At 44.1% G+C, this 15,884-nt stretch overlaps 1 protein-coding gene across 1 annotated transcript in view; it reads right to left on the bottom strand.

Moving 5' to 3' along the window:
- ZNF532 (zinc finger protein 532) overlaps positions 1 to 15,884 on the bottom strand; it is a 135,625-nt gene that overhangs the window by 76,579 nt on the left and 43,162 nt on the right. Inside the window, exon 2 of the mRNA XM_082243887.1 lies at positions 7,892 to 10,230. Within this exon, the coding sequence (XP_082100013.1) occupies positions 7,892 to 10,204 (2,313 nt within the window). The 5' untranslated portion in view covers positions 10,205 to 10,230. The remainder of the gene's footprint in view (positions 1 to 7,891; positions 10,231 to 15,884) is intronic.

The following is a 15,884-nucleotide window of genomic DNA, read 5'->3' as shown; positions in this document are numbered from 1 at the left end:
CAAACAGAGCTTTCTTTTGGTGCGATTTTTTGATCATGCGCTATAAACAAAAAAAGAGTGTAAATTTTGCAAAAATAACAATATTTTTCACATTTTTTTGCATGAAATTCCCCCCCCCCCAAAAAAATGTAAAAATCTAAATTTTTTAACATTTTCGGCCAATTTGTTTTCTGCTACGCCAAAAGCATATTTTGATTGGTTTGTGCAAAAGTTATCGAGTTTACTAACAAAGGGAAAGATTTTTGTCATTTTTTGTATTTTTTTTTTTTTTTTTTTTAACGAGTAATGGCGGCGATCTGCAATTTTTTTTGCTGGACTGCGACATTGCGCGGACAGATCGGACCCTTGACTGACATTTTTGACACTTTTACCAGTGACATTACTGCAGTAATCAGTGCTATACATATGCACTGTTACTGTATGGATGACACTGGCAGGGAAGGGGTTAACTGTATTGGAGAGGGAGGGGTTAAGTGTGTCCTAGGGGCGTGTTTCTAACTGTGATGGGACATGGCTACTAGTGTAAAAACAGAGATCAACGGTCCTATATAGTAGAACCATCTGATCTCCATTTTTACACAGGGGAGAATGACAGGCGGCTTGTTTACATTAGCTGCCTGCCTTTCTCCCTTCCCGGCGAACGATCGCGAGTGACCGGGTCCGCTGGTCACACGCACGGACTTCCCAGGGAAAGAGCCGCGGCGAGCGCCTCAGCGGGCGCACGCTCGCCCGCTATTGGCTCACAAGCCGTGGCAGGCTAGTGACGTACCGGTATGTCACTTTGCCTGGCCGGGGCTGACCGCCGCAGTATATGTACTTGCGGCGGTCGGAAAGTGGTTAAGAAATCTAAACAACATCCTACACGATAACGGAGTATATGCCTCAAAATCATAAATCTAATATAGGACTTATAACCTGCAAAATACACTGTCTGGCCAAAAAAAGTTGCAAAAAAAAAAAAAATCACACTCTAAATTTTTCGTTGGCTTTGATTACGGCACGCATGCGCTATGGCATTGTTTCGATACGTTTCTGCAATGTCTTGAAACCTTGTATTGATGATGGGAGAGTCAGACCACTGCACAAAGCCTTCTCCAGCACATCCCAAAGATTCTTCAATGGGGTTAAGTTCTGGACTCTGGTGGCCAACCCATGTGTGACAATGGAGGTCTCATTCTTCCTGAACCACTCTTTCACAATTTGAGCCCAATGAATCCTGGCATTGTCATCTTGGAATATGCCCGTGCCATCAGGGAAGAAAAAATCCATTGATGGAATAACCTGGTCATTCAGTATATTCAGGTAGTCAGCTGACCTCATTCTTTGGGCACATGCAGGTGGCGACTTTTTTTTTTTTTTTTTGGCCAGGCAGTGTATATCTTTAACCACTTAAGCCCCAGAGGATTTGGCTGCTCAAAGACCAGGCCCTATTTTGCGATTCGGCACTGCGTAAGTTTAACGGACAATTGCGCGATCATACGACGCTGTACCCAAATTAAATTGACGTCCTTTTTTTCCCACAAACAGAGCTTTCTTTTGGTGGTATTTGATCACCTGTGCGATTTTTATTTTTTGCGCTATAAACAAAAAAAGAGCGTTTATTTTGAAAAAATAACAATATTTTTCACATTTTTTTTTATATGAAATTCTCAAAAAAAATGTAAAAATCAAAATTTTTAACATTTTAGGCCAATTTGTTTTCTGCTACATATTTTTGGTAAAAAAAAAAAAAAAAAAAAAAAAAAAAAATCGCAATAAGCGTATTTTGATTGGTTTGCGCAAAAGTTATTGCGTTTACTAACTACGGGAAAGATTTATGTAATTTTTATTGTGTTTTTTTTAACTAGTAATGGCGGCGATCTGCGTTTTTTTTTTGGGACTGCGACGGACAGATCCGACCCCTGACTGACATTTTTGACACTTTTGGGGCTACCAGTGACATTACTACAGTAATCAGTGCTATAAATATGCACTGTTACTGTAAAAATGACACTGGCAGGGAAGGGGTAAACTTTATTGGTGATCAGTGGGTTAAATGTATCCCTAGGGGCGTGATTCTAACTGTGGGGGGGCGTGGCTTGTGATGTAACCACAGAGACATACGATCCTACATAGCAGGATCGTATATTCTCTGCACTTACATCAGGGAGAATGACAGGCGGCTGTGTTTACATCAGCTGCCTACTTTTCTCCCTCTCCTGCGGGAGATCGCGAGTGGCCGGCGGACATCGGAGCCACCGGTCACACGCGTGGGGATCCCTGTGAACGAGCGGGGGCGGCGCACGTTTGCCCCCTCCAGGCTCCTGGGCGAGCGACGTAGCCCTACGTCGGTTTGCCCAGGAGCGGCTGACTGCCGCAGTAAATAGTCGTGCGGCGGTCGGCAAGTGGTTAAAGCATATGTACATCCACTGTTATGGATAGAGTAGAATGTGGTTAAAACCTCTTGTCAGTTTTTGCTATTTGTCTCTCCAGTGACCATGACCGATTGCCCATCTAAAATTCCTGCTCACCTAGTTCTCACATGTTCTAGTTACAACTGTAAAACTTTGTATTTCCAATTTTTTATTACTGTCCAATTTACAGTGGTCACAAGGGTAAGCATTAAGTCTCCCAAACAGGGACACAGACCGCAATGAAAACATTCCCTAACATAAAAAAAAAAAAAAAAGTTTTGGCTATGCATACACCTTAAAATGGAACTAAACCCATCAATTTAATGGTCTGCCACACAGTAACGGTCAAGGTATGACGTGAATGCTAACTGTCACAGTTGCTTGCACTCTACTGAAATTGTCACACCATAAAATGGCTCATATCATAACTTATCACATGTGCAGCACTGAGACAACCCCAAATCAACCAGAGGCTAAGAATGCAGATTCCCTGGCAGTTAAAGAGGAACTGCAACTGACCTCCCCATTTTTATTTGCCCCACTCCCCTTGTGGTGGAAATCTGGACATTTCAGATACTCAACCATCCAGTGGATTAAGCGTTGACCTGCTCAGATCATTTTTGCCCAGCCACACCGCCCTGTTTTCTCTGACATCATCAAGAGGTTTGCCAGCTCTTCCAGGTACAGCGGGCGGGCCTCTCGATGACATGCTGATAGGCCCGCCCACTTCTCCAGTTTGTCAATGAAAGTCTATGCCTCCTGGGATATGTAATGTACATGTCCCGAGCGGGCAGTGTGCGCAACATTTGCCTAAGGCGAGGGACGTGCATGGGGAAGCAGAGCGGACTTAACATAAAAAAAAAAAGGATGCCCTATTCCAGCAGAGGAATGGAGAAGGGGTGGGGAGGTGAGAATGTCGTCAGGAGGGTGAAGGTCCGCTTTAACGAGAAGAAGGTTTAGTTCACCTTAAAGGTTGGACAGGAGGACTGGGTCAATAGCAAATCAAGATGTTATTAGTTATGTTTATCATTCGTTCGTTTCAAAGTACTTGTGTCAGGAGAACAAATTGTGCGGGCTGCAATTGCTGGTCTTATTCTGCAAATGCTAGAACCTGGCTGTGCTGGCTTCAGTACTTTTGAGACATGTGCAGCATGCATGCAAAAACTGAAAGTTGGAGAAGGGGCAGAATCTTTCATTCTCCATACTTGTGTAGCACCCTCCTAGATAGGTGCTAGGAAGAGAATAGTTTGCTCTGCCTGGTTAACAGGGGAGTAGCAGATGAAACATAGCCTGCTCCTTCTGCTTATCAGAGGAGCCTGATCAGTAGTTATGCCTGTTGCATGTGTGATTCATCGGGACTGAGGGAGTGTCCCTACTGTATCCAATAAGGGAGCCTGTTGGACAGTGGTGGAAACCCAGCCAGTGATACACGGGCTTTGTAACTATCCCAGTGGGTTGGCACAGAGAGTGGTGCATCCTGGGATATGCTATAAGTGTCGGTTCACACTGATCCGACTTCGGGCAACTAATGAAGTCGCCCGTGCACCGTGACTTTGGCGCGGCTTGCAACGACTTCTCATAATGGAAGTCAATGCAAGTCGCGCCGACTTTGCAAAAAAATAGTGCAGGAACCTTTTTCTAGGTCGGAGCGACTTAAGTCGCTCTGATTAGAACTGTTCCATTGCACAGCATTGGAAGCTACTTGTCAGGCGACCAAGTCGCCTGACAAGTCGGATCAGTGTGAACCGGAACTTAAAGCCAAGGGCACATGTGACAGGGTGTCTTTGGGTGGAAAGCCAGGTCCCAGGATGGCTGTCTCTCCTCCTGTTTGCTGTGGGAGGTGGTCACAGGCGGTCGGCCTGGTGAACCAGGAGTGTGGAGCTGAGCCAGATGGTTCAGGAAGGCTGACAGGTGAAGTTGGAGGCAGAGTAACCTTGGGAAAAACAGTGTCCGTGAGTACCGGGAAGCTTGCCAGGGGTCTGCCCAGGAAGGGGACCACTCCAGTGATGTGTCAGTGGACAGGAGTTCAGCACACACAGCAAGTGAGAAAGGGGGTGCCAAGTTAGACCCTGAAGAGAAAGGGGGTGCCAAGTTAGACCCTGAAGAGTAACTTAAACAGGATCATACTTTCTATCTTCACTTCAGTGGCAAGGTGAAGCAACAGCCTTGCCGCACACAGTGGTGCATTTAGGTTTTGTGGTGCCCTAGGCCTGACTAAACTTGTGCACCCCCTAATTTAAAAATGATCCACACCTTCCTGCTTAAGACCTGCCCTGTCATCTGTGCCTCAGCAGTGTCCATTAATTAAGCCTATCAGTGCCCATCAATGCAGCCTATTAGTGCCCATCAGTGCAGCCTATTAGTGCCCATCAGTGCAGCATTATCAGTGCCCATAAGTTCGGCCATTACTGCAGCCTCATCAGTGCCCATCAACGCATCCTCATCAGTGCCCATCAACGCGGCCTCATCAGTGCCCATCAATGCGGCCTCATCAGTGCCCATCAATGCGGCCTCACCAGTGCTCATCAGCGCAGCCTCATTAGTGCCCAGCAATGCAGCCTCATATTGCCCCAATAAGGGTCTCCAATTGCATTTAATCAATGTTAAAAATAAAAAGAAACACTCAAAAACAAAACAAAAGAACTCAAAATACCAACACTAAAAAGGGGAATTGCTGCTGCGTCAAGACCCTGCGGGTAGTAAACCATGTGAAAGTTAAATCGCAGACTGCAATTTAAGCAGCGGAAATTCCTCAAATTAAATAACTCTACAAAAAGGCACTCGTGCAATAGTGGATCTCAGTAAATTTATTAAAATATATATATAAAATGGTGAAGTTGATCACTCCTATAATAAATAAGCTTAAAGTTGTGGGTACAAACGGAATTAGGTTGTGAATAAATGGACCATAAACTCAATTCGTTAAAGATCAATAACAAGTGCTTGCAATATAAAGTGCTATAGTGCTGAAAAATGTGATAAATATGTAATAGTCCTGGAAAAAAAACATCAATAATAGTCCAGAAAAAATTATCCCATGTGCAAAGTGAATTCCAGTAGGGATTCAGCCATGTGATTAAGATTCTCAATCGTGCAGATGAATATTAGACAGAGAGATAGTGATGGTGGCCCCTCCAAACACCCCCAAAAATAGAAGAAATACAAACTCACCAAATGTAGTTGATCTTTGTTGCCATATGCCAAACCAAATAGAGAGACGGACGGAGTTTATATGTTGCTATGGGGCATTTTTATTACATTTTTAATAAACTTGGAGCATCTTTTTTGAATAACACACTATGGAGGAGTCCGTCTCTCTATTTGGTTTGTGTCCCCTGAGATTGACATACAGGAACTTCCTTTACAAGGGCGCATGGTTCATTGGATTCAGATCATGGAGATCCAACAAGCGTATTTTGATCTTTTGTTGGCATATGGCAACAAAGATCAACTACATTTGGTGAGTTTGTAGTTCTTCTATTCTTGGTGGTGTTTGGAGGGGCCACCATCACTATCACTCGGTCTAATATTCATCTGCACGATTGAGAAGCTTAATCACATGGCTGAATTCCCTACTGGAATTCACTTTGCACATGGGTTAGTTTTTTCTGGACTATTATTGATGTTTTTTTTCCAGGACTATTATATATTTATCATATTTTTCAGCACTATAGCACTTTATATTGCAAGCACTTGGTATTGATTTTTAATGAATTGAGTTTATGATCTATTTATTCACAACCTAATTCAGTTTGTACCCACAACTTTAAGCTTATTTATTATAGGAGTGATCAATTTCACCATTTTTATATAAATACATATATATTTTTATATATTTACTGAGATCCACTATTGCACGAGTGCACTTTTGTAGAGTTATTTAATTTTAGGAATTTGCGCTGCTTAAATTGCAGTCTGCGATTTAACTTTCACATCATTTAATCAATGTGAATGTTCTTCATAGTAAAGTCACTGCAGAACATCTCAGCATTAACTAAATATGGGAAATAGACCATGAAAAATGATAAATGGTGGATCTGTAGCTAAGCTCACATCCCATGTTCAAGCATTAATGGAAATTTAAAGCAAGGTGCTATATGTACCAAGAGCTGTTACAGCAGTTCTCACCAAATGACAGGCATTGCTCTGTCCTGCAGGTGGGACTAGTCTAACATTGGGGGGAAGGCACTGATACCCATTTACTTAGGACAGAAAAACTTTCCCCAACTGTACAATAAACACAGACAGCTACAGCATGGCACTCCCCTTTATCATCGCTCTGAGCTCTGGACACCACAGAGACCCAGGAACAGAACAGCACGCTGGCTTCATGGGAAGTTTCAGGCCTGGGGGGTTCCCCTCGTCCTCCTCTCTCCTACGACACCCGAGGCAGGAGGAAGTTAGGATGCCACGGAGAAGGGTGGGCGGAGCATTAGGCTCCGTCTCCACCAGTTGCATTAGGTTCGGTAGGTCTGGCCATTTTATGGGGGCGTCAGTCCCTGCCAATTATGCCTCATAACAATGGTGCTACAGCAAGCTGCAGGCTGCCGGGGACAGTTTTAGTGCGGGAGGCAGAGCTGGGACTCAGAAGAAGGCTTTTTTTTATGCAGGGGGGGGGGGGGCGGTTTTTTTGCAAAGTGCCGCCCTAGGCCTCGGCCTTTTCGGCCTAGGCCAAGACACAGCGCTGGCCGTACACACTACAGTCAGTTGTCCTCAGAATTGTGCAAAGTTCATAGTTGGGGTATCCCACTCGTCCCTTCTCCTATCCCAGTTCTAAATAAAAAACACAAAAAAAGCTAAATCCCCTGGACTATTCATTGTCTGAGCCAAGCATTTAAAGTGATAGTTTCCACAGACTGTTGCTACGGGTAACCCAGGGGAATCCAGAAAGTGCAATTCTCAGCAGTCCTCTAGGGGGCAGTGCTTCACTTGTTATGGGCACAGTTAAGAAGTGGAATGACCCTTGAAATATTCTCCCCATCCTGATTGACAACTGATCTTCCAAATCCTACATCTCAATCCTCAGAAGGGGGAGCAGCTCACCGTTAAATCCAAGATTAAATTCATTGAAGCAAATCAATGCACGGACAAGTCTACCAGATTTTGAACTGGAGTTTATTGATTTGCTTCAATAAACCTAATCTTGGCTTTTACAATGATTGGCTTTTACCCCCTTCTTCTAAAGATTAAGGTGTAGGATATGAAGCAGTTCACAACTGTTGGAGCCTGTCCCTGGTGCTCGGTGACTGGAGTGAAGGGGAAGCCTGCAGCGGAACATTACTCTCTTTATACATCAACTGATTTTCAAGAGCTGGTTGGGGGGAACTACCCTTTGCACATCCCTGATGCACCTTGAATTGCTTATTGGATAACTCTGAAATTATCTAAGCTTGATCTGAAGGTTCTGGTGGAAGCCTCTGCTAAATACAAGAGCTGTCTGAAATAAGGTTATCTTAGCATCAAACTAAACACTTCTATTTATATACAAGGTACCGTACTTGTCCAGTTGCATCCGCGGCTTGTTGGTAGTGTGTTGCTAAGGAGGTTTCATCTGTAAAGACTTCATTGCATTCCAAACATTTCAGACTATGTCTACAGAGCTTAGACGAATCTTCATCCAAAGGCATTGCTGGGGTAACAGGTGCACTGGCTGGAGCAGAAATTACTGGTGCAGATGCTCCTGACAGCACCTTCGATACTGTGTGGGCACCTGCAATAGCTGGGCTTTGTCGCTGAGTTGGGGTCGTTGGAGTGGGAGTGCTGTTCTGGGGTGAAGAGATCATTTGGTCTACTGGCACTGGCTTGAGGATAAGGTGCGAACACTGCATCACGACTCCTTTCTCTTTATGACCACGTGCATGCGACAAAAGACTGCATTTATTGTAAAAAACTAAATTTTTTGCACAATGGTTGCAGGTTACTTCAATCCGAACGCTTCGGCGGTCATAATGTTGCAAAAGACTCTTTTCAAGAGCAAAGGCGTCTCCACATTCTAAACACTTGTATCCCCGTGCTGGCAGGGTAATTCCTGCATTCGTTGGGGGACTTAGGTTGGGAACATAGACTGGGATGGGATTTATACTACTAAGTACTTTGTTAAAAGCCTCCACCACAGAACTTTGGGAGGAAGCCACTACTTGGACTCTGGACACCTTCTTGGGTTGAGTCACAGCAGTGGTCGATACAAGAGTTTGTTTGATTTGCTGCTGTGGTTTAGTTAACACTTGACGAAGCTCTGAACTCGCTTGAGAACCTTGAGGCAAGAGGTTAAGATTGGCAAAATGAACTGTCTTTGGCACAAGTTTTGCATTGGCAAGACTGGAAGCTGGGACCACTACAGTTTGCTGTTGGATGGCATTGGCTGCTTTAATGATAGCATTGCTGGCACTTTGGACGGATGCAGCAGATATAACCGTGGCTTTGACTGTGGTATTGTTACCGAATTTCAAATTTATCACTTGCGAGCCTGCCGTTTTTACTGCAGATACAGGTAGAAAAGCTGTAGCCACTGGTTTGATTGTAACCTGTTTTGGAGTGCCATCTGTTGACACAACCGCATTGGTAGTGACGGTCGTTTGCAAGGATGCCCTAGTAGGTGAAGAAAGTATAGCAGCAGCAGATGTTGGGGATGACAAAAGAGAGGAGACTACTAGTGGTGACGTTTGATCCGATACTGGTTTCGTACCTTCAGCTTCAAAATCAGGTAACACTCGTGTGACAGTTCTTTTGATTTCCCCAGAGGAAGTTTTGATGGTCTTAATTCTTACTTTTGGTATAGCGGGAGTTGAGCCACCGGATGATGGGGATCCTTTGCTGCTGTTCTCACTTGATACACTCCTCGGGCTGTCCGATGGCTTTACTGGGGTCCTCTTTGTGCCGTCAATCAGATTTTGCACAGTCAGTTGAGCTTCAGAAGACTTTATGTTGGCCAATGGATTGTCAATTTCTTTTGGTACTTGAGAGGACTCCTCTGGAATGGTGTGTATATCCTTTGGGTCACATGCTGCCTTCTTTGCACTGAGAGCAGCAATGGCAGCAATACAGGACGACAGCTTTGCAGAAGACTTTAGCTTCAACTGTGCTACATTTCCTCCATTTACTTCACTTTTTTCAGAGTCCAGCTTACCATCAATAGCTTTGTTCTCCAATGTTCTTTGAGCCCCCTCTTCCAGTTTCTCATCAAGTTTTTTAATTTTAAAGGTGTCAAATACAGAACCAACTTCATAGTCTTGTTTGCTCTCTTTGCTTTTTTCCAAGTTGTTGCAGATGGCAGTCCCAGACTTTATTAATTGTTCAACAGCTTTGTCTCGTTCATAGTGATGCTGAGTTAAAATACTAGAGCCAAAACCTGGGCACAAGGCTTCTCGATCCGGAGGATCATCCACTTCAATTTTTTCATCATCGTCGAATTCTTCAGCACTGGAAATGGGACTGAACTGATTAAAGACAGTCTCTTTGTGAATGGTGCCAGATGCAATGGCTTTTTCCTTTAGAGATTTCAGCCCTTCCTTGTTAAACCGCTCAAGATTTGAAATCGTGAGAAAGCCATTGTGCAAGCCATTACCGGTTGAGTGATGATGATCTTTGTCAGACGTTTCAGAAGAGTCGATGGTTCTTATGTTTTTCACTATAACGCTGACACCAACGTCCGATGCTGAAGGGATATGGGTATCATCGTCACCTTGGGCATTTTGCTTCATGTGATCATGTTCATCATGGCCAGACTCAATAGCTGCCTTGGGATCCACCATGTCAGGAATGTCAAAAGCTGCAAGAAGGTCGTCAAAGTCTGGGGTCTTCATATCTCCCATGATCACAAGTTTGTATTCATTCAACACTGCAAGATAAAATATGAATGAACATACAGAATTTAGCCATATACATTAGAGTCAACCATGAAAATCTTAATATACAGCATATATATTTCCTGCTAAACAACTACACTATATGGCAATGTTGTGGACACCCCTCCAAATAATTGAGTTTAGGTGTTTCCAGGTGTAAAGACTACTGCTTTGGCACAGAATACAAAGTTATTTTGAGCTTTGGTGTTGTTTTAACCTTGTGGTAACAGTTTGGGGAAGATCCGTTTGTATTCCAGCATGACTGTGCTCCTATGCACAAGCCAGGGCCATAAAGATATTGTTTTAGGAGTTTGGAGTGGAAGAACTCGAGTGACCTGTACAAAGCCCTGACCATAACCCTGCAGAACACCCGTGGGATGAACCAACACACCGACTGCAAACCAGGTCTAACACCAGCACCTGACCTCATATATACTCTTTCTGTTCCTATTCCCACAGACACGCTCCAAAACCTTGTGGAAAGCAAAGAGTGGAGGGTGTTATATCTGTACAGGAGGGGGCAACTCTATACTAAAGACCATGGTTTTGGAATGGGAAATCCAACAAGCTCATCCTATATATGATGGTCAGGTGTTACATTTTCGGCCATATGGTGTAAATAATTGTTTCCAATAATTGAAGAATCAAGCTCCAATAATTCGTAAAATGCATCAGTTACACCAGACATGAGCACCCTTGGGTGTGGATAATGAACTTACATATTTCAGCCAAAGTGCAAACACACAGCACACAATTTTGTACTTTTGGTCTTTTAGCCCTGCTTCAAACGGAATTGTGCGACGTCACTTAAACATTGCAGGATTTCAAAGCCGCATGTCAGTGCGACTTCAGGTGGGACTTGGCTGACATCTGTGCAACTTCATACACAGATTTCTATGCAAGTCGCAACTGAAAACCGACAAAAATAGTGCAGGAACTATTTTTTTCAAAGTGTTGCATCGATTTGAACGGTTCCATTGCGTCAAACCGCATGACAAGTTGCACCCGTGTGAACGGGGGTTAAGGGTGCAGGTTAAAGAACGCCTTTAATATGCCTACCAGACCACCTTCTTAAAGTGAGTTGGTCATGAGGGAAGTACAGGGACTGCAAAGCCTATTGACTGGCTGTGTCTGGTGTCAGTACTTACAGCATATCAAAATGTAACCCCCTGCGCTCAGGTGTGGTGCTTAAAGATAGACAAAGGAGTATCCTCTGGGCTAATCTCATAGGTATAGCACACTACCGTCCTGTTGCCCTCTCAGGACTGCGAGTATCCTTAGGCAAACTACAAAACAAAAAAGAGGGCTTACCTACCCAGTACATCATCATAACACAATTTTACTAGAGAAATAAATAATAATAAGTGAATACTCAAACTCCTGTCATGCACAAGCAGATCTAGAAAAACTGATGAGACCTCCTCCAAATCCACATGGGAGGACTTCATAGTGCCTGGGAGCGTCTGGTGCATTTTGGGGGTCAAGCTCTCTTCCCCAGAGCCTCTTTTTTGGCTCTGAGGAGAAGAGCTTGACCATCAAAACATGTCAGCCGTTCCCGGATTCCTGAAATTTGGAGCTTCTGAATAGCCCGATAGGAGGGGTGAAACGCACCAAGCATGGATGAATCTGTGACGTATTTCCTGTGTTGGAACGCACGCCAGCCTTTATGCTAATATATATATATATATATATATATATATATATATATCCTGTAAGTGCATCTGATTTTGATTTTAATAGCTTTTTAAACATTCTTTTGCTATGGATACCTTTCTTTCATCTCATGTATATACCGCATGAGAGTCATAGGATTGAAGGAACCATTTATGAACTTTTCAAGATCCAAGAAGTACCTTATGGGTCCTTTCACACGGGCTCCGTATGTCCGTTTTTCCTCCCATCCGTTTGCGGATGAAAAACGGACATAATGCATGTCAATGTGATTGCGGATGTCAGCGGATGACCATCTGCTGACATCCGATTTGTGTCCTTTCCAATTAGTTCCGTTTCTTGGAACGAAACAGAACCCTATTTTTCTTCCGTTTGAAAAATGGAACGGACGCAAAAACGGATGTCATCGGTGTCATCCGCAATCCCATTGACATACATTATCTCCGTTTATCACCTGCAAACGGATGGGATGATAAACGGAACGGACCCTCCAAAAGTGCATCCGTGTCGGTTTAAAATAAAAAAATGACTGAGCGGAGGAAAAAACTGAACGGACCTTGTGAAAGGACCCTATGTGTGGGGGGGAGAAGGAGTGGAAGTATCACTCATATCTGTGCTATACGCTTATTTGATCTATATTTCTGGTGAGTAGGGATCACGGGAGGGGAGCACAAAGAAGCACTGCAATATCTACAGCAGAAGATACCTATCAGCACGGACACTTTATTGCACCTTTTGCACCATATTTTGTATCATGGACTTTCTGTAATTTAACTTAATTGTTTGCACTAGCACTTTATATTGTTTATTGCACTTGTATGCTAATATTGCACAATAATTTGAAGCAGCAATTTGTATTCCGCTACATATATATATATTTTTTTTTATTTCAATAAGCGTATTTTGATTTACACAAACGATATCGCGTCTACAAATTATTTATTTATTTAACGTTCTTATATAGTGCAGTAAATTTACGCATCGCTTTTACATAAACATTGCACATTAACATCAGTCCCTGCCCTTAAGGAGCTTACAATCTAAGGTCCCTAACTCACATACATACACAGTAGGGCCAATTTTTTTTTATACAGAATCCAATTAACCTACCAGCATGTCTTTGGAGTGTGGGAGGATACCGGAGTTCCAGGAGGAAACCCATGCAGGCACAGGGAGAACATGCAAACTCCAGGCAGTTAACTAGGAGAATTTATGCCATTTTTATTTATTTTTACTAGTAATGGCGGCAATCAGCGATTTATTGCGGGACTGCGACATTGCAGTGGACAGATCGGACCCCTAGCTGACATTTGTGACACTTTTGGGGGGACCAGTGACATTACTACAGTAACCAGTGCTAAAAAATATGCACTGTTACTGTAATAATGACACTGGCAGGGAAGGGGTTAACCCAGGGGCGATCAAAGAGTGAAATGTGAGCCTAGAGGGTGTTTTCTAACTGAGGGGGGGGGGCTCATGGAATCAACACAGGGACCTGTGATCCTAAATAGGAGGAACACAGGAGTCCTGTATTGATTCCAGAGAGAACAATGGTCTGCTGTGTTTACAACAGCAGAACGACGTTCTCTCTTCACGGGAAGCGATCGCGGGTGCTCGGCGGCAGTCTGCCCCGTAAAGCTGGAGAAGAATGGAGGTGCGCGTGCGCCCCCAGGATCGCACCTTCAAACCGCCGTACAGGTATGGCGATACGCGGGGACCTGCTGCCGTATATTGTCAGCGGCTGGTCGGCAAGTGGTTAAAGAATGTGGTTCTTTGGGTGGAGACAACACTGTCTCACTTTGTGTATGCACCCCTTTTTATGGACAATGAAACAAAGTACCAAGAGGAATTTACAATGGAATGCAACAGTTATTCTTTTAGTGCCGGTTCACATTTATGCGATGACAGAGATCGTATTCTCCTAAAATTACATGCAATGTCTGTGCGGTGCAAATTTCAGCCATACAGTTTGTATGGCTGAATGTGCACCGCAATCGCACTTAACATGCACAGGACCCTTTTTTTGGTGCGCAGCAGAATCGGATCGCATGGTGGTTCACACTAGTGTGATCAGATTCTGTGCGAACTCTCTGATTGCACTGCCATATGCGATCTGATCTGGGGGTGTCGTTAACTTTGAATTGACACCCCCAGCGTATCGCATTTGGCAGTGTGAACTGCCTGTGCTGCAGATGCGATGCGGGAACGCGCTGCATATTCGCAGCATTCCCGCATTGCATAAATGTGAACCGGCACTTTATATATATATACATACACACACACACACACACATATATACACACACACACACACACACACACACATATACACACACACACACACACACACACACACACACACACACACACACACACACACATATATATATATATATACATACATACACATTTTTTTTTTTTTAATTGGAAATAAGAAAAAAAAAAACCCACACCCGACCGATATTCTAATCCTATGTACAAAAAAAAAAGAAATAAATAAAATAAAAGGGGGGGGGGGGAGCAGGAGAGTTACACACGAAGCGGACCGTAATGCGATGCGCTCCGGCACTTTTTTTTTTTTTTTTCACGGACACGGATGACAGTTGTGTCATCCGCTCCGTATGTCCGCAAATCATCCCATCCCGTTTGCGGATGATATACGGACATAATGTAAGTCTATGGGATTGCGGATGTCAGTGGATGACACCGCTGACATCAGATTTTCCTTCCTTTCCGTTTTTTAAAACGGAGGAAAAATAGGGTTCTGTTCCGTTCCAAAAAAACGGAGCAGAACTGAAAGGACGAAAATCGGATGTCAGCGGATGATCATCTGCAATCCCATTGACATTCATTATGTCCGTATATCACCCGCAAACGGATGGGGTGATATGCGGACATACAGAACGTCCGTGTGAAAGAGGCCTTAGGGCTCTTTCACACGGGCGATCCGATCAGATCCGCCTGTCAGTTTTTTAGGCGGATCTGATCGGATCCTCCATGCAGCTCTATGGGGCAGCGGGTGTCAGCGGAGACACCTCCGCTGACACCCGCTGCCATCCGCATCCCATCCTGTGCGTGAAATCTGGACGGATGGAAACCTTATTTTTCCATCCGTTCAGTAATCGGAGCGGAGCGGTTGAGAACGGACAGGCGGTCCGCTCTCATCCGATCCCCCATAGAGGGCAGCGGGGGCTGAGACACCTCCCTCTCCGCTCTGCAAGCGGAGACGGAGCTGTCATCCGCCGGCTCAGCGGGGATCGCGGATCGATCCCCGCTGAGCAACACGGATCCGCCTACGGAGGCGCACTGTGTGAAAGAGCCCTTAGGCTTCTAAATGCTTGGTATCAGGAGAAGAGCGCTTTGGGCGAAAAAAAGAAAAAAAAAAAAAAAAAAACGCTGTTTTTAGCACCTGAAACTTCATTCATTTCAATGGTCAAAATAAATAAATATTCTGGCCAAATAAATGAACGCCCAAAGGTTTGAATGCTACTAAACGGGTTTACAATTCGTGGTTTTCGGCTTGTTTTTACCAGGGCTTTTCTCCTGCCAGAGAAAAAGGCGTTCAGAAGAGCTGGGCCCAGTGTGCATTATTATCAGAGCGCTCCTTTCATCTCCAGCCAAATGTCTTTCCATAGGCGGAGATGAGGCCGGGATGATGTCATTAGTCTACTGCAAGCGGGAGGGAGGAAGTCTCTACCCCCCCCCCCCCCCCCCGGGGATCAGACTGCAATATTGGAACTTCCTCTGTAAAGTCTTCTCCCCAGCTCTACACATTATACAATTATCCTTTACATTTATCTAAACCATAGAATGTGCGATCAAACCTAAACACTTTCAAATTGTAAGCAATCAGGCAGGCCCTTGCACTACATAGCTGAAGAAGAATCTAAAGGAAAAAAAAAAAAAAAAAAAAAAAATAGTATGTGTAGCCAGCTTTAGGCCCCTTTCACCCTTGTGCGACTTGTCCTGCGATTTGG

This window comes from Pelophylax lessonae, assembly GCF_965119305.1.
Source record: "Pelophylax lessonae genome assembly, chromosome: 1".
In the NCBI taxonomy this organism is placed as follows: Eukaryota; Metazoa; Chordata; class Amphibia; order Anura; family Ranidae; genus Pelophylax; species Pelophylax lessonae.
The sequence above is the reverse complement of the archived record's forward strand: the minus strand, read 5'-3'. Positions and strand labels throughout refer to the sequence as shown.